The sequence below is a fragment of the Schistocerca americana genome, chromosome X (assembly GCF_021461395.2).
Source record: "Schistocerca americana isolate TAMUIC-IGC-003095 chromosome X, iqSchAmer2.1, whole genome shotgun sequence".
Lineage (NCBI taxonomy): Eukaryota > Metazoa > Arthropoda > Insecta > Orthoptera > Acrididae > Schistocerca > Schistocerca americana.
The window spans coordinates 404,656,820-404,684,553 of record NC_060130.1 but is presented as its reverse complement, the minus strand read 5'-3'; the positions used below and the strand labels follow the sequence as shown (position 1 = coordinate 404,684,553).

At 38.7% G+C, this 27,734-nt stretch overlaps 1 protein-coding gene across 6 annotated transcripts in view; it reads left to right on the top strand.

Moving 5' to 3' along the window:
- LOC124554893 (serine/arginine repetitive matrix protein 2-like) overlaps positions 1-27,734 on the top strand; it is a 391,768-nt gene that overhangs the window by 223,000 nt on the left and 141,034 nt on the right. For 5 of the 6 annotated variants that reach the window (XM_047128572.1, XM_047128573.1, XM_047128575.1 and 2 more), the window contains one exon: positions 4,216-4,278. Coding sequence is in view for 1 of the 6 variants with exons in the window: in XM_047128574.1 (XP_046984530.1) it covers positions 4,216-4,249 (34 nt within the window). In the remaining 5 variants the exon portion in view is untranslated. Of the gene's footprint in view, positions 1-4,215; positions 4,280-27,734 lie in introns of those variants that run through there. The other variant, XM_047128576.1, reaches the window with a different exon arrangement.

The window sequence follows — 27,734 nt, the reverse complement described above, 5'->3', positions numbered from 1 at the left end:
TTAATACACACAATTTTCTTTCCATACCACGGCTAATATTCAACAATCTATTCCTTTAGTTCATCCTATATTTTCTGTAAGACCCTGAATCCATTTACAATATGTCTAGATAAATAATATTTTTATTTTGTCATTAATGTGCAGTAGTTATATGTTGCATTTACACATATTTTGATTTGTTTTCTATTTATTTAATAATTTTTCACAGTGCAGAAAATGTTCTGAAGATATTATGAGAGTTAATATTATCACAGTTATTTGATTTTAGAGACACTTCCTTAACAATCAACTAGTCATTCTGTTCAGTGCCTCATATTTCTGTGGTCTGTTAAACAATAACCACTCTTCACCTACCTATTCATATTTTCTACTATTTGTGGTAGATTATTTATTATAACTGGTAGTACAGGCTTCATGCAACCCATTTTCTTTTCCAGAATGTCAAAAATTCTCTATAAGCGTTCATGAACAGTGTACCATCACTTATCATATATATCTTACTTTTTATTGTACAAGCACTTTCTCATTGTACTCGTCCCTATGTTTTACTACCATGAGACATCAAGTTAAGATACTGTTGTTAATTTCAGCTGCTATGATCATTTATTGATTCCTTCATCTTGCAGACCTTATACTCAACCAAAGTTAAAAGACTGCAATGCAAACTGTATATTTCATTTTGTTAAGCAAACATTACATACCACATACAAATGTATGCAAAGCATCCACTGTAATTTCTTCCCTGGAACAGAATCTTGAGAGTTGAGACCAATTTACGGATACTGTCAGTTTATGTTTTACTTTGTTGTCAGAGCCACCACCTCACCTCTGCTTGCACTACTTCATCACTATCAGAGTGAAGTCCTTAAAGGTGTTCTTTTAGTTGGGACTTTGTGGAGGGTGAGCAGTGACAGTGCACCCAAGACATCAGATTGTTGCAGATGTCAGAGCACTCGTGTGGTGTGGCATTGTCATGCTAGAGGAGAGGGTGCTCCACATGTGGATGAACTCTTCGAATTCAAAACACGGTTACAGCATGTCGTTTCTCATGCACCAACAAAGTTACGTTACACACTGACACGTCACATGTTACAATTAGGAGCCTTTTCAAGGCATAGGGCCCCAAATATGTAGACATGAAGAATAAATACGTAGAATGTTAATAATGTTTGTTTTATGTTAAAAAACTGGAGGCCCTACATTTCAGCACACACTCGTATGTGCAGGCAGAGTAGGTGGCTTGTACTTGCAAAGGGAGGCAGAGGGGTGGGGCTCATTAAAGGACCACTAAAAGATACACAAAGAAAATATACAGCTAGAAGGTGGAGGATCAGCATTAAGAGAATGAGTTAATGAAAGAAAGATAAGGAGTTAGCATGGATAAAGAAGGGAACAGGAAGTGTGGTATTGATTTGTGGCCAAGGGGTTCGAGTGGGTTGAGAACAGAAAAGGTGACGGACTGAGACTATCACAGAATGAGACCAGTGACCAGGGGGAGGGAGGGGGGGGGGCGAGAGAGAGAGAGAGAGAGAGAGAGAGAGAGAGAGAGAGAGAGAGGAGCGGCTACTAGTTAACCATGTAATATTCAGCAGCAGGATATGCTATTGAGCAGTCTACAGTCCACTTGACCCATAGCCACAGTTTGAAAATGGAAATTCCTTTGATTGATTAATTTGTTTATGGTCATCCTACATATGCCATGAAGTGGATGTATGATAGGATTGATTTCACAGGAATATGACCAAGGGATAGGACTGATTTCACAGGAATATGACCAAGGGAGTAGGGATGTGGAGGGCATGAATCATACAATGATGTCGACTGGATTACAATTTTGGGGAGAAACGGGAAAAAATAAGAGTGAAGACACCCCTCGTTCCAAGACACACCACTTTGTAGTCAAAGCCTTGGCAGTGAACATGTTTCGGTCGTTTCAATCCCAGGTGGTATTAAATCATGAAGTGGTTACTCCTTTGCAACTGTTTCTGAAGGTAGTTTTGGCTTAGGAAGGGCTAAGCAAAACCTTTGCATACTAGTTGAGGTTCTTTTGGAGGGAAATGGGTGGCAGCTGTCTAAGTAGAAGTATTGGTAGGTTTGATGGCACCAGGGGTTCATATAGAGTCAGATTGGAGGTTGTAGGGGGGAGAGAAAAAGAGGAATTGAGGTTCTACACGCACAAGCATGTGGATAGGATGTCCTTGGCCCTGAGTCCACACTATAAATGGGGCCAGTTTGAGAACATTTGTGCACATGAGCAACATATCATTTGGCACCCCACTCTCCACCTTTTCCCTCATACATTTTCATCTACATCAGTTTTCACTAGTAACTACTTATACAAATCTTGCACCTTGCACATCTCTCAACTTGGTGCCCCAAGTGGCTGCTACTAGTTGTGGTATGTGCTGTATGGAAATTTTACAGCTGTGGCACCTCTTGTGCCCCTCTCGACTTGGCACCCCAAATGGCGGCTTGTGTTTCTTTGGCCTTAAACCAGCTCTGATGATAAGGGAGGTTGTATGTTTGGTGTTTGCTGGGCATAGACAGAATAGTGACTGAATATGGTAAGACGATTGGCATTGAGATGTAGATGACACTGACAATGACAAGCAGAGCACCAGGTTGTAAAGGGACAAGAACTGTGAAGAGCCAGTGAAGAAAGTAGTTTATGCCTTTGATAGGTAGAGTAGGCTTTTGGTTATAATTTGATGGTGTTAGACCAGAAAGGTAGGTCTTCTGATAGGGGCCCAGTAACCAGTCACAATTGGTTATCAAAGGTGGTTGCAATTAGGGACTTTGGGAAATCTGTGGAAAGATGATGTCAGGGGAGTGAGAAGAAAGCCAGGCCCAGGAGAGAAGTTTTGAGAAGAGCATAAGGATTTCAGAAGAAAGTGGGTGGTGGTCTGCTTGATTTCTGGGATGACATCACTGCAGAGCACTTGTAGGTGGAAGTATTCAACAACTGACACTGACTGTCAGCCACAGTCTGTGAGAGTCATTATAACAGTGGTAGTGCCTTTGCCTTTTGGGAGAATGATCAGGTCATGGTCAGGATATCATCTGGATATGTGTTTTTTTTTTTTTTTTTTCTGTGGGTTCCTTAAGGGAAACGCTGTGATGGTTCACTGAAAAAGAGCACAATCAGTTCCATTCAGCAGTCCAAACTTTTGCTCATTTTCTACTGACCTTGTCATGAACGAGATGATCAACTTTAATCTTCCTTTCCCTTCTCACTCAAGCATTGTGCTTTCTCCTTTGGGAGCAGTCAGTCAATAGGACAGCAACACTTTTCATTCCACATACAACAATAAGTGATTATTTAAACACACACTTATTCTAAATGTTTGATAGTAATAAGTGCTGAAGATCAAGCTGTTTCAGCACCAACAATAAACCAACAGTGATAAATGCATTGCTTCTCCTGGTATCAAGAGTTTTTGCTTACACATATGCCGCTTAAGACTGGTGATATCACTGCTAAAAAAGAACCTTGCAGTAACTATCTAGAAAAGCTGGGTAATTGTGATTAAACAAAGGCATTCATCATTTACCATTTAAATCACCTCTGCATTTAAAATTGGGTACCAAATTGTTATTTTTATGGAACAAATGTTTTTTTACAGGAAATCATTGGCAGGAAAAATAAATGTGTTTCATTGGAGACTAATGAAGGAACACAGTGGGAACATTTCATTTCAAAAATCTGAATGCAGTGCGTTCCATGTGTGTGTAGTAGATCATTAGTTTCACCATTATTCCAACGTGATTGACTCTTTATGGCTTTTTCCCCTCAGCTTCATACTCGTCCTTTGGATACAAGAAAAGATGACAAAAGTTCATCAATGATGGTTCATATACACTGAAACCAAATTGATGCAACTGTTTTCCAGGTCATACCCCATCTCCTTCTCATACTCCCTCTTTCCTCCTCTCCCTTGTAACATCTTCCACCCTCCCCTCCCCCCCCTTCCCCCTTTCTTTTCTGTTCCCCCTCCCTTCCCACTTTCTTTTCCGCCCCCCCTTTCTTTTCCTCCCCCCCTTCTCTCTCTCTCTCTCTCTCTCTCTCTCTCTCTCTCTCTCTCTCTCTCTCTCTCTCTGTGTGTGTGTGTGTGTGTGTGTGTGTGTGTGTGTGTGTGTGTGTGTGTGTGTTTTCTATAACTCATTTACTTCATGTTCATGTACAATTGGTACAGTAAAGTATTTCCCTTGTTTCAGATCACCAGATAGTACAACGCCCATCAGTAAATGAGGGATTCACAGACACAATCCACGGAAAAGGTAAGATAAATGAAGTACAAATAAAGTTTGTAAAAATTTATGTTCTTATTAACAAAACATTTACTGTATATCTTTCTGGAATTTATGTTCTTATTAACAAAACATTTACTGTATATCTTTCTGGGAGTTGATGTGCAAGTGAACTCCATATGTGGTAAAAGTTTCAGCTCACTTTTGTTTCCATGGGAAAAATTTGATGAAAGAAGGAACGCTCACAAGAAACAGGGTTTAACAAATGCAAAATTTTTCACAGTGTTGTAGATAAATGTTATGCCAGTATGGAAAAAATGAATTTATGTATTTCATTGATTACATAACCATCTATTTCTGTAGTCTAATCCAAGACCTGCTTTCCTGAGTTAGATTTTCTATAATTTGCCCCATGCCATTTATGTAAATGGTGAAGAATTCATATTCACCTATTCCATAATATTAGTTGTTATTGATGTGTGGAAATTTTAATTCTGTCTTCCGATTCCACTACTTCTAACAAGTGAGTTGTGTACTGTAGTTAGCACCTGCAACTTTAATAATATTGAGAAGTTTCTGGTAGTCCCCAGAGATATGAAATTACTTCAGGCTGTGCTGGTGAACAATCTGCCTCATGTTGACATGAAGCTTATAGCAAAATGCACTTATCTTGAAGAAAAATGGGTATTTATATTTAAAAACAAAGATGATGTGACTTACCATACAAAAGCGCTGGCAGGTCGATAGAAACACAAACAGACACATACATACACACAAAATTCAAGCTTTCGCAACAAACTGTTGCCTCATCAGGAAAGAGGGATGGAGAGGGAAAGACGAAAGGAAGTGGGTTTTAAGGGAGAGGGTAAGGAGTCATTCCAATCCCGGGTCCTTTCCGCTCCCGGGATTGGAATGACTCCTTACCCTCTCCCTTAAAACCCACTTCCTTTCGTCTTTCCCTCTCCTTCCCTCTTTCCTGATGAGGCAACAGTTTGTTGCGAAAGCTTGAATTTTGTGTGTATGTATGTGTCTGTTTGTGTTTCTATCGACCTGCCAGCGCTTTCGTATGGTAAGTCACATCATCTTTGTTTTTAAATATATTTTTCCCGCGTGGAATGTTTCCCTCTATTATAAAAATGGGTATTTGTTTGATACAGCAGTTTTGTATGCCAGATTCCCAATTACTGAAAGAGCATAGCCTCTCCATCTCAGCCTTGTATACCATATTGAAAATTGGGCCTAGTAGCATTGAATGTAATGCTGAAAAATCTTCTGTTGATGATAAAAAAAATGATATTTTATCAGAAATTGGGTAACTGTATAATGGAGTTTCTTTGAAGTGTCAGGTATCCCACTTGCTAATAGCACACCACAAATAAAAGTGGCTGAGAACTATTTTGCTGCTTCATGTTTGTGTTGTGATCAATATACACCTCATTACAGTGTTTACTCTAATTGGTTATGTGATGACAATAAGAACTAGGCACTGTTAATTGGGATTTTGAACTTTTGCTGTTGATTAAAGAGAGAACTTTTTGTAATCATACCGAGTAAAACATGATCTTTCAGAGGAGGAAAGTGCATGTAGGAAATTCAGAAATCAAACAGTAACCTTTTCATATCATAATTTCTCATTGTCATGACTCTGTAACCTCTATCAATAATCTTTGAAATTTGACATTAGGATAACGTCATGGTACAACAAATCCCTTGTATACTCTATTACAGATTTCATATTTTTCCAAAATGGGTTACTTTGTCTTTTATTGCTAGACAGTACTATTCAGCTGAAATGGGTAACAAAACAGCATTTGAAATCAGCTGATGGCTTGAACAGAGAACTACAGAATGGGGACAAGCATTTGTAGGTGAAGTAAACCAATATATTAGAGCTTATTTTTATTCCAATCAGTAATTGCAAAGGAAATGCATAGAAAACATACCTAGTTGGTTGGTGTGTAACAAAGCAATTCTAACACAAGTAACAAGTTTTATGCCTACATATATATTTATGTTAAGTCACTATTAATGCAAATTGGTTGATAAGTTATTAAGTTATTTATTATACAGCAGCAACTTGGAATTTCTCAACAGTTTCATGTCGTCGTCTTGTGAGAATATTGGGAATACTGCTGTGTGACAGAATTCAAGACTGGGGGTAAAAAGTGAGTTCAGTGCAGAACTATAATTCTAACGTCAACACCACAATTGGTTCATAGTTTATAACTGTTATCTCAACTGCACTGGTTCATGTTCAAAACATCTCTCCCAATAAGTATGTCATAACAAAATTCATATTTACTTGAAATGGAACACACCTTCAGCCTTTGGATAGATGTTTTTTCTGCACATAAGAGTTTGTCATTGCGACATATTTAGCTTTGACATAATAATAGTGTCTCATGATGAACTGTTTAGTGCATATTTGCCCACCTTCCATTATTTGTTTTATAATGGTACATCAACATTATTGTCAAACCACTCTTTAGTAGAGGACACCTAGTTGATTCACAGTGTGTTACGGTTCCCTGGAAGTTTGCCTATGATCTTACTAGCATATCCTTCTTATAACCTCACAGGCTTTTCGGTTTTCATTTGTTGCACATAGTGTTTTCATTTGTTGCACATAGTACAAATTTGAGATTTGTTTTGAGCAGCCTGTAAATGTCAATCATTGGTATTCTTTTCAGTTTGAGAGATGTGAAAGCAACAATTGCTACTGAAGGAATCATGTTGCTTGTTTGGAGAATTGTTAATGGATGTGTCCAGTATACCTACTGGCACTTTAAACACACTCTGGGCTTTATATTAACAGTTGTCGTATAAGACTTTACAAGAGCCAAAAAGATTTATCTACCACACTTGATAGATACCGGTGTCTGACCAAGTAATAGAAGTTTCAGATTTGGAATTCTGACAGCAGATACTTTGGATGGATTTAATTCCATAAATCTGGATGGGCAAAACATTCACTATCATAAATGTTAACTTAATATAGCTGTACCGGTGTGGTAGAAGTAAAGCAACAGTCAGTGTTGTGTTCTGTGATGCATATACAATTAAATCATTTAGAACAAATAATGTGGGAATAATAATAATAATAATATGCATGCCCTTCTCTGTAAGTGGATGTATAACTATAGTCACACATGAAGGACAAGGTAAATACTTGCAGATTATATGCCGGAGTATGTAATCTTAATCATGAGCTCTGAAAAGTAGCTGAACATAGGTGTTCGCAATATCCATCAATACACTGTGCTTCACACAAGGAGCACATTTTGAATTATCCCAAATCCACAAACTTCTGCAACTACTGTACAATCCAGATCTGATCCCATTTGAGTTTTCTCTTGTTCAATAATCCAAAGTTGCTGCTTGTGAGCGTCATTTTAGTCACTGTATGTGGCTGTGAGTGTCAAGAAAATATTTGAGAAAAAAACTGTCTGAAGAAGACATTTAATGGAGCTTTCACTAAGTGGTTTGAGATATTGCTTTGCTAAATGCTGATTGAAGGACACTGTTTTGAGAAACTGTGAATATAGATTAGAAATCAGTAATTCACATTACTTTTTCAAAACTTTGTATTTTAGATACAGTCAAGGTGAGAGAGGTCAGAGCATGTACAGAGATATAGAGTCAGTCATTGGCCACTCATTTAATATATGAGTGGAACTGGAAAAGAAGTTATGTGGAATTGGATCATGTTCCCTCTGCTATCCACACCATAGCATCTTGTAAAGAACATATACAGATGTAGATGTAAAGCTGGTTATGCTACTATCATTATTTTACTCATACAGAAGGTATTTCTAATTAATTATTTTCACGTCAGTAGAATGAACTAAAAAAGAGAGAATAAATACCACAAAGGGATACAGGAGAAATGTGAATGAATGAAGAGAGTGAGAAATACAAAAAATGAAAATGGTACTACTAAGTACATATGCAGCTAATACACCTGTACTCTGCTAAGCAACGTGGGTATGTGTGATTTATTATTATTTGTCCTTTCCCCTATTCCAAACAAAGATACCAGTAGTCTACTCAGCTCTTATATGGATTTTTAATTCATTAAAATTCTTTAGTAACTTTGATGTGCTAGGGGTCTAGCACTCAGTCTTCAGGCCACGAGTGGCCTACCTGGACCATCCGACCACCGTGTCATCCTCAGTGGAGGATGCGGATAGGAGGGGCGTGGGGTCAGCACATCGCTCACCAGGTCGTAAGATGGTATTCTTGACCGAAGCCACTACTATTCGGTCAAGTAGCCCTGCAATTGGCATCACAAGGCTGAGTGCACCCCGAAAAATGGCAACAGTGCATGGAGGCCTGGATGATCACCCATCCAAGTGCCGACCATGCCCAACAACGCTTAACTTCAGTGAGCTCATGGGAAACGGTGTATCCACTGCGACAAGGCCCTTGCCCGCTAAGGGTCTAGAGGGAGAAATAATATTCATCAATGTTGTTGTTGTTGGTTTTATTCCAAAGACTGCCTTGCTACAGTTATCAAATGCCATGCTAGCGTCTACATCTCTGCATAACTACTGCAGCCTACATCCGTTTGAATCATATACAGCCAAGCTTTGCTCTTGTTCAATTGCCTGTTCCTTGATGCTTCAAAAGTTTCTATTCTCTTCTTGCTTGAACTCTTTATTGTCCATGTTTCACTTTCATGCAAGGCTACATTCCAGACAGATACCTTCAGGAATGACTTCCTAACATTTAAGTTTATGTTCAATTATAACAAATTTCTGTTTCTCAGAAATGCTTTTCTTGATATTGCCAGTCTGCATTTTATATTCTCTCTACTTTACCCATCTTCAGTTATTTTATTGCCTTAAAACCAAAACTCATCAACTATCTTTAGTACCTCATTTCCTAATAAAATTCACTCAGTATCACCGAATTTGATTCAATCACATTCCCGTTGATACCCATTATCAACCTCTTTTCAAGAATTTCTTTGTCAGGACTAGCACTCCTGAGGATCTCCATAGTTCTGAGGGAGTGTTGTCTGCCGAAGGTGCCTTGTTTTGACATACGTTGTTCAGTGTTCTGTCAAATTCTTCTCACATTATCATGTTTCCTATCTCCCCTTCGTATACTTACTCTTCACGTTCCATGATATTGTCTTCAAGTTTGTTTCCTTTGTATAACCATTCTGCATATTCCCTACACATTTGTGTTCCCTTCTTTGCAAAGTATTGGCTTGCCATCTGAGCTCTTAATATTCATTTAGGTGTGTGTCATTCCTCTGAAGGTATCTTTCCTAAAAGTGGGCTCTGTCTTCCCCCTTAGTAATGCATGCTTCTACAGCTTTGCATTTCTCATCCAGCCATTCCCACTTCGCCTTTTTTGCAGTTTCTCTCAGTCTCTGTTTTTAGATGCCTGTATTTCCTTTTGCATGCTTCATTGCAGCATTTTTATATCTCCTACTTTGTGTTATCCAAAGATGTTTACTGCACTTTGTCTTCTTGCCTGTTTGATTCGCTGCTGCCTTCAATATTCCAAAATTTAACCATTTGTATTATTTCTTTCCCCTGTTTCAATCAATCGCTATCTAATCTTCTTTCGAAATTCTGAACCTGTGGTTCTTCTAATTTATCCAGATCTCATTTCCTAAATTTCCAACCTTTCTACAATTTCTACTGTTTTAATCTGCAGTCTATAACCAATAAATTTTTGCCAGAGCCCTCATCTGCCCCCAAAAATGTTTTGAAGCTTAAAATCAGGTTTTGAAATTCTTTTTTTTTTCCATTATACAATCCCTCCCCCATGTACCATGGACCTTGCCGTTGGTGGGGAGGCTTGTGTGCGTCAGCGATACAGATAGCCGTACCGTAGGTGCAACCACAACGGAGGGGTATCTGTTGAGAGGCCAGACAAATGTGTGGTCCCTGAAGAGGGGCAGCAGCCTTTTCAGTAGTTGCAGGGGCAACAGTCTGGATGATTGACTGATCTGGCCTTGTAACTCTAACCAAAACGGCCTTGCTGTGCTGGTACTGCGAACGGCTGAAAGCAAGGGGAAACTACAGCCGTAATTTTTCCCGAGGGCATGCAGCACTACTGTATGGTTAAATGATGATGGCGTCCTCTTGCGTAAAATATTCCGGAGGTAAAATAGTCCCCCATTCGGATCTCCGAGCGGGGACTACTCAAGAGGATGTCGTTATCAGGAGAAAGGAAACTGTTGTTCTACAGATCAGAGCGTGGAATGTCAGGTCCCTTAATCAGGCAGGTAGGTTAGAAAATTTAAAAAGGAAAATGGATAGGTTAAAGTTAGATATAGTGGGAATTAGTGGCGTTCGGTGGCAGGAGGAAGAAGACTTTTGGTCAGGTGAATACAGGGTTATAAATACAAAATCAAATAGGGGTAATGCAGGAGTAGGTTTAATAACGAATAAAAAAACAGGAGTGCGGGTAAGCTACTACAAACAGCATAGTGAACGCATTATTGTGGCCAAGATAGACACGAAGCCCATGCCTACTACAGTAGTATAAGTTTATATGCCAACTGGCTCTGCAGATCATGAAGAAATTGATGAAATGTATGATGAGATAAAAGAAATTATTCAGGTAGTGAAGGGAGACGAAAATTTAATAGTCATGGGTGACTGGAATTCAGTAGTAGGAAAAGGGAGAGAAGGAAACGTAATAGGTGAATATGGATTGGGGGTAAGAAATGAAAAAGGAAGCCGCCTGGTAGAATTTTGCACAGAGCATAACTTAATCATAGCTAACACTTGGTTCAAGAATCATAAAAGAAGGTTGTATACATCGAAGCAGCCTGGAGATAATAGAAGGTATCAGATAGATAATATAATGGTAAGACAGGGATTTAGAAACTAGGTTTTAAATTGTAAGACATTTCCAGGGGCAGATGTGGTCCCTGACCACAACCTATTGGTTATGAACTGTAGATTGAAACTGAAGAAACTGCAAAAAGGTGCGAATTTAAGGAGATGGGATCTGGATAATCTGACTAAACCAGAGGTTGTACAGAGTTTCAGGGAGAGAATAGGGGAACAATTGACAGGAATGGGGGAAAGAAATACAGTAGAAGAAGAATGGGTAGCTTTGAGGGATGAAGTAACGAAGGCAGCAGAGGATCAAGTAGGTAAAAAGACGAGGGCTAGTAGAAATCCTTGGGTAACAGAAGGAATATTGAATTTAATTGATGAAAGGAGAAAATATAAAAATGCAATAAATGAAGATGGCAAAAAGGAATACAAACGTCTCAAAAATGAGATTGACAGGAAGTTCAAAATTGCTAAGCAGGGATGGCTAGAGGATAAATGTAAAGATATAGAGGCTTATCTCACTAGGGCTAAGATAGATACTGCCTACAGGAAAGTTAAAGAGACCTTTGGAGAAAAGAGAACTACTTGTATGAGTATCAAGAGCGCAGATGGAAACCCAGTTCTAAGCAAAGAAGGGAAAGCAGAAAGGTGGAAGGAGTATATACACTCCTGGAAATTGAAATAAGAACACCGTGAATTCATTGTCCCAGGAAGGGGAAACTTTATTGACACATTCCTGGGGTCAGATACATCACGTGATCACACTGACAGAACCACAGGCACATAGACACAGGCAACAGAGCACGCACAATGTCGGCACTAGTACAGTGTATATCCACCTTTCGCAGCAATGCAGGCTGCTATTCTCCCATGGAGACGATCGTAGAGATGCTGGATGTAGTCCTGTGGAACGGCTTGCCATGCCATTTCCACCTGGCGCCTCAGTTGGACCAGCGTTCGTGCTGGACGTGCAGACCGCGTGAGACGACGCTTCATCCAGTCCCAAACATGCTCAATGGGGGACAGATCCGGAGATCTTGCTGGCCAGGGTAGTTGACTTACACCTTCTGGAGCATGTTGGGTGGCACGGGATACATGCGGACGTGCATTGTCCTGTTGGAACAGCAAGTTCCCTTGCCGGTCTAGGAATGGTAGAACGATGGGTTCGATGACGGTTTGGATGTACCGTGCACTATTCAGTGTCCCCTCGACGATCACCAGTGGTGTACGGCCAGTGTAGGAGATCGCTCCCCACACCATGATGCCGGGTGTTGGCCCTGTGTGCCTCGGTCATATGCAGTCCTGATTGTGGCGCTCACCTGCACGGCGCCAAACACGCATACGACCATTATTGGCACCAAGGCAGAAGCGACTCTCATCGCTGAAGACGACACGTCTCCATTCGTCCCTCCATTCACGCCTGTCGCGACACCACTGGAGGCGGGCTGCACGATGTTGGGGCGTGAGCGGAAGACGGCCTAATGGTGTGCGGGACCGTAGCCCAGCTTCATGGAGACGGTTGCGAATGGTCCTCGCCGATACCCCAGGAGCAACAGTGTCCCTAATTTGCTGGGAAGTGGCGGTGCGGTCCCCTACGGCACTGCGTAGGATTCTACGGTCTTGGCGTGCATCCGTGCGTCGCTGCGGTCCGGTCCCAGGTCGACGGGCACGTGCACCTTCCGCCGACCACTGGTGACAACATCGATGTACTGTGGAGACCTCACGCCCCACGTGTTGAGCAATTCGGCGGTACGTCCACCCGGCCTCCCGCATGCCCACTATACGCTCTCGCTCAAAGTCCGTCAACTGCACATACGGTTCACGTCCACGCTGTCGCGGCATGCTACCAGTGTTAAAGACTGCGATGGAGCTCCGTATGCCACGGCAAACTGGCTGACACTGACGGTGGCGGTGCACAAATGCTGCGCAGCTAGCGCCATTCGACGGCCAACACCGCGGTTCCTGGTGTGTCCGCTGTGCCGTGCGTGTGATCATTGCTTGTACAGCCCTCTCGCAGTGTCCGGAGCAAGTATGGTGGGTCTGACACACCGGTGTCAATGTGTTCTTTTTTCCATTTCCAGGAGTGTAGATTCAGATTCTTTATTCACCATTGACCACTCAGGTGGAATAGGCAATTTACATGGATATCATATAACATTTTCCTTGAATAGTACCTTAAAGCTAAATGAGCATTGCAAATAGGGCCCATAGATGATAACATACACCATAACACAAGATAAATACATTCAGTGATATCACATAATGAAATCCTTAAAAATTAATGTCAATTGATTTTATATTCATAAATTCTGTTATATTGTAAAAAGGATTGATTAGTAACCAGTTTAGTAGCTTGCTCCTGAAGCTACTTATGTGAGCCAACCGAGAAGAAAATGAAGTTTATTAAATATTTTTAGACTATTGATTATATGGGAATTCCCTGTTCTTGTCAGCCTGTGCCTAGGTATGTCTAATTTTGTTTTGCCTTTGGTATTATGGTGGTGTATGTTTTCCCTCATTTCAAAATCTGCTATATTGTTTTTTTGCATATTATGCTGAGGCATATATATAAAGATTAATAACTGTTAATATTTTCAGCTGAATAAACAGTGGCTGGCAGTGCTCTGATCTACCAGAATTGCTAATTGCCCGTATCACTTTCTTCTGAATTTTTAGAACTTCAGTGATGTCAAGACGAGTCCCCCCATATCAGCAGTCCATACTCTATGTGTGACTGAAAGAGTCCAAAATAAATAACTCTTAAATATTCTTTTATCACCAGGCTTCTCAGTTTCCACATTAAATGCGTAACTCGAGACAATTTTGTGCAGGTATGGTTGATGTGTGTTTCCCACATTAACTTAGAATCCACATGAATTCCTAGAATTTTCACTGCTTTCATCTCTACCTCTTTTGACAAACCTAGTATACTATGTTGGTTTTTATCAGGATTGCAAAGTAGTGTATTTGATGAGAACCAATTTAGTGCTGCTTCCAGGCCATCTTGCATCATATGTTGCAGAACTGACATGTTCTCATGCTGAGCAAACAAAGTTGTGTCATCAGCATTACAAATAACAGTATTGGGGATACAATGGGGTAAATCATTGACTGCAATTATAAAAAAGAAGGGCCCAAGCACAGAACCTTGTGGGACTCCTGTCTCAACTTCTAGCAATTGTGAGTTTTTGTTTCTGACAGAGGCAAACTGCTTCCCATCGTTTAGGTATGATTCAATTACTGCCAATGCAGAGTCTTGTACAACATAGAATTTGAGTTTAGTAAGTAAGATATCATGAGAAATGCAGTCAAATGCCTTACTTAAATCACATAAAAGAAGTGAGGCTTTATTTTTATTCTTAAAAGCTGTTATTACTTCTTTCACAATTGAAAGAAAGCAGTGATGGTATTTCTTCCCTTGCAAAAGCCAAATTTACTATCAGAGGGTAAGTTATGCGACTCAAAGTAGTAGTTTAGTTGGTTATAAATAAGAGATTCAAATATTTTCGAGAAAATGGGAACCATTGAAACTGGTCTATACAAGGGCGATGTACTTGAGGACAATATTATGGAAATGGAAGAGGGTGTAGATGAAGATGAAATGAGAGATATGATACTGCGTGAAGAGTTTGGCAGAGCACTGAAAGACCTAAGCCAAAACAAGGCCCCTGGAATAGACAACATTCCATTAGAACTACTGATAGCCTTGGGAGAGCCAGCACTGACAAAACTCTACCATCTGGTGAGCAAGATGTATGAGACAGGCGAAATACCCTCAGACATCAAGAAGGATATAATAATTCCAATCCCAAAGAAAGCAGGTGTTGATAGATGTGAAAATTGCGAAATACCCTCAGACATCAAGAAGACTATAATAATTCCAATCCCAAAGGAAGCAGGTGTTGACAGATGTGAAAATTACCGTACTATCAGTTTAATAAGTCACGGCTGCAAAATACTAACACGAATTCTTTACAGACGAATGGAAAAACTGGTAGAAGCCGACCTCTGGGAAGATCAGTTTGGATTCCGTAGAAATGTTGGAACACATGAGGCAATACTGACCTGTGACTTATCTTAGAAGATAGATTAAGGAAAGGCAAACCTACATTTCTAGCATTTGTAGACTTAGAGAAAGCTTTTGACAATGTTGACTGGAATACTCTCTTTCAAATTCTGAAGGTGGCAGGGTTAAAATACAGGAAGCGAAAAGCTATTTATAATTTGTACAGAAACCAGATGGCAGTAATAAGAGTCGAGGGACATGAAAGGGAAGCAGTGGTTGGGAAGGTAGTGAGACAGGGTTGTAGTCGCTCCCTGATGTTATTCAATCTGTATATTGAGCAAGCAGTGAAGGAAGCAAAAGAAAAATTTTGAGTAGGTGTTAAAATCCATGGAGAAGAAATAAAAACTTTGAGGTTCACCTATGACATTGTAATTCTGTCAGAGACAGCAAAGGACTTGGAAGAGCAGTTGAACGGAATGGACAGTGTCTTGAAAGGAGGATATAAGATGAATGTCAACAAAAGCAAAACAAGGTTTATGGAATGTAGTCGAATTAAATCGGGTGATGCTGAGTGTATTAGATTAGGAAATGAGACACTTAAAGTAAGTAGTAAATGAGTTTTGCTATTTCGGGAGCAAAATAACTGATGATGCTCGAAGTAGAGAGGATATAAAATGTAGACTGACAATGGCAGGCAAAGCGTTTCTGAAGAAGAGAAATTTGTTAACATCAAGTATAGATGTAAGTGTCTCGAAGTCATTTCTGAAAGTATTTGTATGGAGTGTAGCTATGTATGGAAGTGAAACGTGGACGATACATAGTTTGGACAAGAAGAGAATAAAAGCTTTCGAAATGTGGTGCTACAGAAGAATGCTGAAGATTAGATGGGTAGATCACATAACTAATGAGGAGGTATTGAATAGAATTGGGGAGAGGAGGAGTGTGTGGCACAACTTGACTAGAAGAAGGGATCGGTTTGTAGAACATGTTCTGAGGCATGAAGGGATCACCAATTTAGTTTTGGAGGGCAGCGTGGAGGGTAAAAATCGTAGAGGGAGACCAAGAGGTGAATACATTAAGCAGACTCAGAAGGATGTAGGTTGCAGTAGGTACTGGGAGATGATGAGGCTTGCACAGGATAGAGTAGCATGGAGAGCTGCATCAAACCAGTCTCAGGACTGAAGACAACAACAACAACAACAACAACAACATACAATCCATACTGGTTCTTAAACAAAGGTTTTCCAGTGATTAAATTGTGCCCTACACAAGATCCTACAAAGTGGCATCCTCTCCCATCATGATTAAATTTTTGTCTCTGTTAACTGTCTCCATAATTTATTTTATCTAATCATACTTTCTTTCATTCTTGTCTTTATGTGCAAAAACTAGTTGACATATAAACTTTTAGTGCTGTGGTGAGAGTTGACTTTGTATGTATCTTGGCTATGATAATGTTTTCACTATCCTATTCACAGCAGCTTATTTATTACCTCTAAAACTAAACTCAACTCCGCCCAAACAAGCCATGAAGGCCCAATGGTACTGACCGGCCGCTGTGTCATCCTCAGCCAAAAGGCGTCACTGGATGCAAATATGGAGGGGCATACGGTCAGCACACGAGTTTCCCCAGCCGTATTTCAGTTTACGAGACTGGAGCTACCACTTCTGAATCAAAAAGCTCCTCAGTTTGCCTCACAAGGGCTGAGTAGCACCTGGCTTGTCAACAGCACTCGGCAGACCGAATAGTCACCCATCCTAATGCTAGCCCAATCTGACAGTGCTTAACTTCAGTGATCCGATGGGAACCGGTGTTACCACGATGGCAAAACTTGTCTTATTGCCTCTACACTTTACTAATTCCCACTACATCTAACTTCAACTTGTCTATTTCTTTCCGTATAATTCTGTAACCTACCAACCCAATCAAGAGAGATAACATCCTACGCTCTGACCCATAGAAAATATGTTTTGTTTTTTTCAATTCTGAGATTCAAATGGAGGAACTATTTTACCTCTAGAATATTTTACTTGAGGGAATGCCATAATCATTAAGCCATAATGTAGAGCTGCATGTCCTTGGGAAATGTATAACACCTGTAGTTGCTTTCAGGTGTTTTCAGTACCGACATAGATAAGCCAAGTTGGGTGATGTTACAAGGCCAGATCAGTCTATCATCCAGGGTGTTGCCCTGCAACTACTGAAAATGCTGTTGCCCTCTTCAAGAACCATATATTAGTCTTGCATCTCATATACACCTGTCAAATGTTTTTGCACCTCAGAATAGCTGTCGATATCATTGAGGCATGTAAGCAACCCCATTGTGGCAAAGTCCTTGGTTCATGGGGGTGGTGAAGGGAGATTCGTTAGTAGACTGCATGAATACCATGTAAGTACATTTTCTGTAATAAACTAATTTTTTCCCAAATCTTGTCATTAACTACAGCCTGCCATATACCTTCTCGATTTTATCATCACATTATACTTTCCTATAAATGATATAAGATTATGCAGGTGTACTTTAATAAACATTCATCCTAACTCAAACAGTACAAGAGATTTTCATTTTATTATGCCCTTAAGTACATTTATCTAATTTTGTAGTTAGCTGTGATTCACTACACTGAGCATGCAAACTTTCCTGAGTGGTACAACACTCCTCTTTTAGGATACTTCTGTATAAATGAATATTGTCTGTGAATGGTACTGTCATTATCTGTATTCAACACTTACAATAACATTTTATTTAACTGTCTGCAGACACAATAATCCCATGCCTAAATAATGCCCAAGTCCTGTTATCAGAGGTGCTTGCATAGAAGAGGCTACAAATTTGCAACATGCCACCAAAGAAAACATAGCAACAAGATGATGACATAGTCTTATCACTATTATTTTGATTTTCAAAATAGAGATCTCAAAACCAGCACGGGAGGGAAACATTCCACATGGGAAAAATATATCTAAAAACAAAGATGATGTGACTTACCAAATGAAAGCGCTGGCGGGTCGATAGACACACAAACAAACACAAACATACACACAAAATTCAAGCTTTCGCAACCAACGGTTGCTTCATCAGGAAAGAGGGAAGGAGAGGGAAAGACGAAAGGATGTGGGTTTTAAGGGAGAGGGTAAGGAGTCATTCCAATCCCGGGAGCGGAAAGACTTACCTTAGGGGGAAAAAAGGACAGGTATATACTCGCACACACACCCATATCCAACCGCACATACACAGACACAAGCAGACATTTGTAAAGGCAAAGTGTTTCGGCATATATATATATATATATATATATATATATATATATATATATAAAAACAGTGGGTGGACAAAAATATGGAAACACAACTTAATACAGTTTAAGAAACTCATCGGCATTCAAAAGACCTTCCAGTCACCTCAGAATGGATAAATACAGGTTCTGTACAGTTTTCACTGGAATGTCATACCATTCTTCCTGCAAAATAGTGCAAGTTCAGGTAATAATGATACTGGTGGATAGCAACCATGCTGCCTTCTCTCCACTGTAGACCACAAAGACTCAATAATACTGAGATCTGGTGACTGGTGGTCAAGGGAGACGTGATAGCTCATCCTTGTGCTATCAAAACCAGCCCTGGACAGTGGCCCTGCTGTCTTGAAACACAGTATCAGCATTTGGGAACAAACGTTGTATCATACGGTGGACTTGATCAGCCAAAATCATCGCATAGTCCTTGGCAGTAATTCAACCTTGCAGATTAACCATGATGATGATGTTTTTCTGCTTTCTTTGTACGGGGTATGAATCTTCAATGCAGTGTCTCATGAAACACCAAATACGTCAGCTACCTTGGTTATGAAAGCATCCACCATACAAGTACCAACAATTAGCCCACATTTGAATTCACTTATAATGCACTCACAGCTTCACAGAACACTGTTCTGACCATGACTGACAGTTGCAGTTTATTGAAGAGATTGCACAGGTGTCATTTATGGTCAGATACAACAGAGCAACCTGCAGGCTTGGCTAGCATCTGCATTTATGTTCAAGCATGCATTTCTCACAGTGTTCTCACATTTGTTTCCACATATACCATAGATCCATCAGCACATCTAGACCCAAGGATGTAAAATGAGTTAAAAGAAAAGTTTTATTACATGCCTATCATTTACATACATATCATTTACACTACATTGATTCACATACAAATTGTTTATAATAACACTTAAAGATTAAAAAAAGTGACACAACCATGAGTTATAAAACATAATTAAGAAATCACATAAATATTAAGCTTGATTTATCTAGTAAGAAAGAATAACATGGTGTGTTAGAACATAAACAAAATGTCTGATATAATACATACAATTAGCACAGCAACAGCAAACATACATGTGTGGTGGACGTGGTCTATCTGGCTCTTTTAAAAACTGTACCTGTTGAAATGAAACGCGTTTTCAAGCAAAAAGACTTCTAACTTGCTTTTGAATAATTTATTCCCTCATGTGGACTGAACATCACTTGGAAGCAAGTTAAGGATTTGCTTCTTTCTGAACTAGAGACAAATTTTTCATTTCACAATGTAGGTCACATTTCCTTCTACATTTGTGACTGTTACGTAACATTTATTCCATAGTGAGAAGGATTGTCAGTATGAACATCATAATTGAGGAGACGTATTGTCAGGTAGTAGTCTGTATTCCTACTTGTTTCAAAATTCTACAGCATGAGGTTCTTGGAGGCATTCTACACATAATTCTGATGACCGATTTCTTTGCAATAAATACTACTTTTTATGCTGATTCCATTACATATAAGTCAGTGGGAATAACCAAAGTAGGTGAAGTTTGAGATATGGGTATCTCTACTGTTGGAAATTATCCTGATGGTAATGTTGCTGAGCACAGCCTTTTCAGGATTTTTCAAGCTAAACCTGCTATTTGGACACCTAAGCATTTTTAATTATATAGTCTCTGTATCTGCTGACCTTAGTATGTGGTAACAGTCTCCTGCGAGCTTTCATGGTTTAGATGTAGCTGGCTGCAGTTGGTTTTGCTGAGGTTTATCACTACTGAATTTACTGTGAACCATTTCAGAATATCTGAAAGCAACTGATTGGCAGTAGTCATAGAGTGGTGGATATTTTGTAAGCAGTCACATCACTCTTATTATCACAAACATTGTGAAGTGTCAGGTTTCATTGAATATTGTTAATGTAGGTGTATACGAAAAATGATAGGGGACCAGTGACTGATCCTTGCCGCATAGGGTAGCCCTGTGGTCTGATGCGCCTTGGTGTGTGTGTGTGTGTGTGTGTGTGTGTTTTGTCCTTAGCGTACGTTAGTTTAAGTTACATTGAGTAGTGTGTAAGCGTAGGGACCAATGACTTCAGCAGTTTGGTCCCATAGGAATTACCACAAATTTCCACAAATCCTTATTGGAATCTGTAGTGTACCATTCTATAGTCAGACTGTATCCCTCGTACCCTTTTGTTTTAATATTTTAAACAGGTATCCAGTTGTTCTCTGAACCTATAGTGACACTTTCTCAAGAAGTATTGTGTGATCAGCACAGACAAAAGCTTTAGAAAGATCACAGATATGCTGTTTGGTGAAGTCTTTTTGTCTAGGCGTTCCAAAGCATAATTTGAGAATGAAAATATTTGTAGAAATAACTTTTTGAAATTGAAGCTACATCTAACTTATAACATTGAAGTTGTCAAGACGTTTCACAATCCTGGCATATAGCAATTTTTGCAGGGCTTTCAGGCAGTACAGTACACCCCCTACTGTGAAAAGAGATGGTGACAATTTGTAATGTCTGCAGCATCACCTTTTTTTGCAGACAGGTTTCACAGTTGCAAATTTCAGTCTCTTGGGGAATACACTTTGATTCATGCAGGTGCTGCAGTAGCAATACAGTGGTCAACCTAACAGAATTTTAGCTGCATAAAAATCTATCTGTGCACTATGATTGTCAAATTATGGAAGAACATTTATTTTAATTGAACATTAAAACTAATATTAACTACATTCTACACATTTTGAGTTAAAACATGCTAAAAGCTACTTTCTTCTGAAACATTGTTACTATGATTGTGCTTTTCAAAAGAGAGTAATCAAAACATTAGCAGGGGTTATATGATACTGAAAGTTTTCAGCTGCATAAGAACAAAAGTTTCTAGAGCATTATTGTTGTGTTCTAAAAGAACATTTATCATTGGTTCAAACATTGTATTGACATTGGCTGTGGATGTGCTTTTCACAGCAGATCTCAATGTGACAAAGATGAACCACATTCCCGTATGATCTTTCACTATGTGCCTTTCATGGCATAATTTTTTATGACTGTGAACCAGTTTGAATATATAAGTGTCTCAGAATGCTTTGTCACATGTTTCAGTGACATTTCCAAGGTGGCAGTTGTAAAGAGATTTCATTATTGTGCAAGAAAAAGACTCTTGAATGTAATCTAATCTCTAGATGTTCTGCAAGATCAGCATTGCAAGGAGACATTCAGTAGTGGAAAAAGCCACATATAATGTTTGTTGAGATTAAAAAGTTCGTGAATATAGGATCTGCAGCAATAAAAACAATTTTCCATGAAAAGTTGCATAAATATTGTAGCCATAGTAGGCAGCTTTACTATCCAGTGAACTGATATCTATTAACGTTTGGCAGAATTAATAAAGAACACTTTTCAGGAAATATATGGCGTACTGACAGGTGACATGACATGATTTTATTATTGTAAAACCAAAACCAAATGACATTCTGATGTTTACTGCTTTCCTGATGCAAAATCATCATCCAGTGTGGAAAGGAACCAAAGACGTAGAAATGAAACCCATCATTTCTGTGGTCAGCCAACTCACAGTGGCTAGTAAATGCTACGTGATGCATGGGTTGCTTTAAGTTGCTGGACTTCAGACCAGCTGACGTCAAAGAAAATTCATCTGAGTTTGCTCCTGAACCACTGAGTACTAAAGAAGACTTGCTTCGGAAAGAATAACATTACAGTCATGATGGAGACAACACTGATTTTTTAAAAACTTTCAATAATGTTTTCTTTTCCAGCACAATCACATATGATTTTAACAACAATTTACTGGTTTCGGCCGTCACCAGTCATTTTCAGAGCATAAGAAGGAAGCAATAGTACCGTCCCCATCACTTTGAAAAAATAGCATTGTTGATGTGATTTTCTCAGACTGCTGCTTCCTTTCTATGATCTGAAGATGGCCAGTGATGGCCAAAACCAGTAATTTCTTTTTGTAGTTATATGTGATTATGCCAAAGAATAAATCCTTTTAAAAAGATAGTAAGTTTTTTGCTGTCTCACTCACCACATTCATTTGTCCTGGTGCCTTGTTACTTCTTTATGTTCCCTCAAACCTAAAAATGCCCAATAACGCCACCATTTTTATGAAGAGGCTGTACCATCTTATGCTAATGTGACCTGACACATTTTTAAGATGATTCCTGAGGACTGGAAAGTGCTTGGGGAGTGTTTTGAAAGAATAAATAATCTAGTCAAACTATTGAATAAAATCTTTACAGGTGATTCAGTCATATGTTTTTAATGGTCCTCATAAAAATACAGTTAGTACTTCACAGTACCATATTTTGACTGCCTGAATGATTCTAGTGTTGTAGTAACACACAATGATTTCTGTTAGTTGTTCTGTATATTCCAATTCCTGTCTTCTACAATTTTTGCCCTCTGTGACTGCCCCTAGTATAACACATGCCGTATCATCCTGTCTCTTCTTCTAGATAGTATTTTTCACATGTCCTGTAATTCTTCATCACTTCGATAGTGTCATCAATATATTTTGTCATTGATGGTGGTGGCACCTTGTATGGAAAACCTGGGAAACTGGGAAGTCTCAGAAAAATTTAATTTACTGGAGAGGTCAGGGATACCTTAGTATGCTGAGACACTCTGGGGGTAATTCAACTGTTTGTTGCTTGATCATGGCTACCTCTGGTGTGCTTGCTGACCTCGGGAATCTTCATTAATGTTTATCGGTTCTCGCCTGATAAATTGTCATGAGAATAAATTTGAGGTTTTCAGCGTTATATGAAGTATAAATACTGATCTGTTTTGAAAAAAGTATCTTTTCTAGTTCTATATTGAATGTTCAGCCTTTGGTTATTCTTTGATAATTTCAAAGCATAGTAAGGCTTTATCAGCATTCTTGCAGTGTTGTGCTTCATATTAACAATGACTGTAGTGTGAAGAGCTTTCACTTTGAAACATGATGTTTCAGTGCTCTCAAAGTGTAATGACATTTTCACTCTGCTGCAGGGGTCTGCACTAATATGAAACATCTTGGCAGATTAAAACTGTGTGCCAGACCAAGATAGCAAGTTTTGAGTCTCTGTCTGGCAGACAGTTTTAATCTGCCAGGAAGTTTTATTTTGATATTACGTTCCAGTGATAACAGTTCAAAGTGTGTTTCTGTGAGGATTCCTCATATACTTGAGGTTGTCTCACAGTACCATGGCATGGTATGAAGTGGCAAGAGACAGTGGTAACAATGGAATTCCCAAGGTCAACAACAGCTTTTAAGAATTCTTGATAAAATTTGTAAATAAACTATTGATTCATTTTCATTGTTTTGATGTCCAGCTAATGATTCAGCCATAAACCATTCTGTCAGTACACTCAGAAAATTTTAGTCATAGATTTTCTGCTCTGTTCTGTAATGTCCTTAGGTTTGTTAGTCAGACTGAAAAAGTCCTATAGCTGAATTAGAAGTAGCGACTATTTACTTTGACTAACATATATCACGCTGCTTTTATGCATGTTATGAGTACTTCAGATTATAAGGTCCTAGTCTTGATTAAAGAGTTATAAATGTCATGATAGTATGTATATTTTCGTGTGTTGACTTTAGAATTTGCTTGACAATCCTGATTGATAAAATTATACGATTTTTGAAGTATATGTAATGAGAGGTTTATCAGTCTGAATGAAGTTTTATTATGAACATTTTAAATTTATCTGACATAACTATGTTACAAAGAATTGCAGTTGAACATTATTTTTTGAACTACAACAAACTTAACAAATATATCTTGTGTTCAAACCGTGTTCAAACCTAACTGAACTTGGAAAAATCACTAGTAAGCAATGTGGCAACTCAGAAATTTCATTTGCAGCCATGTAAACTAGTAAAGTCAAACTTACTCCCACATACAGCAACTACTACTACAACTCCATACGTATCATTTACAGAGAAATTGTGAGAACAAGATTAGAATAATTACAGCATTCAATCAATCATTCTTCCCACATGCCGTGCGTGAGTGGACTGAAAAGAAACCCTAATAACTGGTAATGTGGGACGTATCCTCCACCATGCACTTCATGGTGGCTTGCAAAGTATAGATATAGATGTAGATGTAGAACTGGTTCCAGGAAGTCTGAAATTTCAACCGGGAAAAACCTGGACATCTTGAGATATCTATTGGTAGAACAAAGTCGCTGCCCTGTTGATATCCTTTGTCTCTGAATTTTTGACCCACTTCTTAACTTTTATTTTATTTCCTTCAATACTTCTTTGATATACGGTTTGAACAGTAGAAGGAAAGACTGCTTTCCTGGCTTATGCCCATTTTAATCTGAACACAATTCTCTTATTTTTTCATTCTGATTGTTCTCTCTTGGCCCTTGTGCAAATTTTTTATTATGCATCTTTCCGTATCACTTATACCTGTTTTACTGAGGATTTCAAACATTTTGCAACATTTTATAGTGTTAAAAGCTTTCTCTAGGTTGAGAAATTGTATGAAGTGCCTTTAATTGTTCTTATATCTCGCTTCTATTACCAATCATATCAGAATCATCTATTTTGTTCATAATATCAGAATCATCTCTTTAGTAGCTTTACCTTTTCTTAAAGCCAAACCGATTGTCCTCTAACAGATCCTAAATATTCTTTTCCATTCTCCAGTATATTACTATGCTCCATCTCTCTCTGAAAAGGCTTAGGAACGCTCAACATTGCTGACCGACCACTGCATCATCCTCAGCCTATAGGGATCACTGGATGCAGATATTGAGGGGCATGTGGTCAGCACACCACTCTCCCAGCCGTTGTCAGTTTATGAGACTGGAGTAGCTACTTCTGAATCAAGTAGCTTCTCAATTTACCTCATAAGGGCTGAGTGCACCCTGCTTACCAACAGCACCTGGCAAACCTGATGGTCACCCATCCAAGTGCTAGCCAAGCCCAACAATACTTAACTTCAGTAGTGTATTTATTTATTTACATGTCAAGTTCCGTAGGACCAAATTGAAGAGCAAATCTCCAAGGTCGTGGAACATGTCGAAATTACAACATAAAAGTAATAACAGATAAAAATAAAATGTTTAGGAACCTTAAAAAAAGTCAGTCAGTAAGTTTTAAGTTAACGCAATCAACAATACAACAAGAATCGGCTTAATTTTTTAAGGACCACCTCGACAAAATAGGAGTGAACCACAAGGAAACTCTTCAGTTTCGATTTGAAAGCACTTGGATTACTGGTCAGATTTTTGAATTCAAGTGGTAGCTTATTGAAAATGGATGCAGCAGTATATTACACACCTTTCTGGAAAAGAGTTAAGCAAGTCTGATCCAAATGCAGGCTTGATTTTTGCCGAGTATTAACTGAGTGAAAGCTGCTTATTCTTGAGAATAAGCTAATATTGTTAACAACAAATGACAGTAAGGAATATGTATACTGAGAGGCCAATATCAAAATACCCAGGGGTCGACAAGAGGTTCGTGAACTTACATCGCTTATTGCCCAAACTACCCGTTTCTGAGCCAAAAATATCCTTTTAGAATGGGAAGAGTTACCCCAAAATATAATACCATATGACATAAGCGATTTAAAATAAGCAAAGTACATTAATTTTTGTGACAAACGTTCACTTATTTCAGATACCATTCGAATAGTGAAAATGGCAGCATTAAGTCTTTGGACAAAATCCTAAACTTGGGCTTTCCATGACAGTTTACTATCTATCTGAACACCTAGAAATTTGAATTGTTCACTTTCACTAATCATATGCCCATTCTGTGAAATTTAAACGTCAGATTTTGTTGAATTGTGTGTTAGAAACTGTAAAAACTGAGTTTTGCTGTGATTTAGTGTTGGTTTATTTTCTACAAACCATGAACTTATGTTATGAACTGCACTATTTCAAACCGAGCCAATGTTGCACACAACATCCTTTACTACCAAGCTAGTGTTTTCAGCAAAGAGAAATATTTTAGAGTTCCCCATATTACTAGAGGGCATATCATTTACATAAATAAGGTACAGGAGGGTCCCCAACACTGATCCTTGACTGTATCCCACTGAGACTCCACATCACAGCCATTCTCAACATTGTGAATAATGATGTTTTGCTGTCTGATGCTAAAGTAAGAGGTGAATCAATTGTGAGCTACTCCCCATATTCCATAATGGTCCATCTTCTGGAGCAATATTTTGTGAGCAACACAATCAGACACCTTAGTCAAATCAAAAAATATGCCTAGTGTTCGAAACCTTTTGTTTAACCCATCCAGTACCTCACAGAGAAAAGATAATATAGCATTTTGAGTTGTTAAATGACTTCTAAAGCTAAACTGTACATTTGATAGCAAATCGTGTTATATAAAATGATCAATTATCCTTACATACACAGCTTTTTCAATAACTTTAGCAAATGCTGATGGCATAGAATAGGTCTAAAAATATCTACACTATCCTTTTCTCCCATTTTATAAAGTGAGTACTACTGAGTACTTTAATCGTTCAGGAAACTGACCATTCCTAAAGGAAAAATTACAAATATGGCTAAATACAGGGCTAACATGTGCAGCACAGTACTTTAATATTCTGCTAGGCACTCCGTCATATCCATGAGAGTCCTTAGTCTTCAGTGATTTAATTATTGACTCAATCTCCCCCTTGTCTGAATCACAGAGAAGTATTTCAGACATCTATCTCGGAAAGGCATTTGCCAAGAAAGTGATATGGTTCCCTTTAGAAACTAAATGCTTATTTAATTCACCAGCAATGCTCAGAAAATGATTGTTAAATACTGTACATGTATCTGATTTATCAGTAACAGAAATATTTTTACTACAAACTGACTTCATGTTGTCGACCTTGTGCTGCTGACCAGCACTTCCTTCACAACTGACCATATGGTTTTAATTTTATCCTGTGAATTAGCTATTCTGTTTTCTAGCACATACTCTTTGCCTTCCTAATAACATTTTTAAGCATCTTACAATACTGTTTGTAATGGGCTACTGTAGCTTGATTGTGACTACTTCTAATATTTTGATATAATTCCCGCTTTGTTCTACATTATATCCTTATCCCACTAGCCAACCACCCAGGCTGCCTATTACTGCTAGTACCCCATTTGGAACGTTGTAATGGAAAGCAACTCTCAAAGAGCATGAGAAATGTGTTAAGGAAAGCATTGTATTTATCATGTATATTATCAGCACTATAAACATCCTGCCATTCTTGTCCCTTGACAAGGTTTAAAAAGCTCTCTATTGTTGTTGGATTAACTTTCCTACACAGTTTGTACTTATATGTGACATTTGTTTGAGTATTAAAGCCTTTTAATGTTAAAATTTGTGCGTCATGGTCTGAAAGGCCATTCACCCTTTTACTAACAGA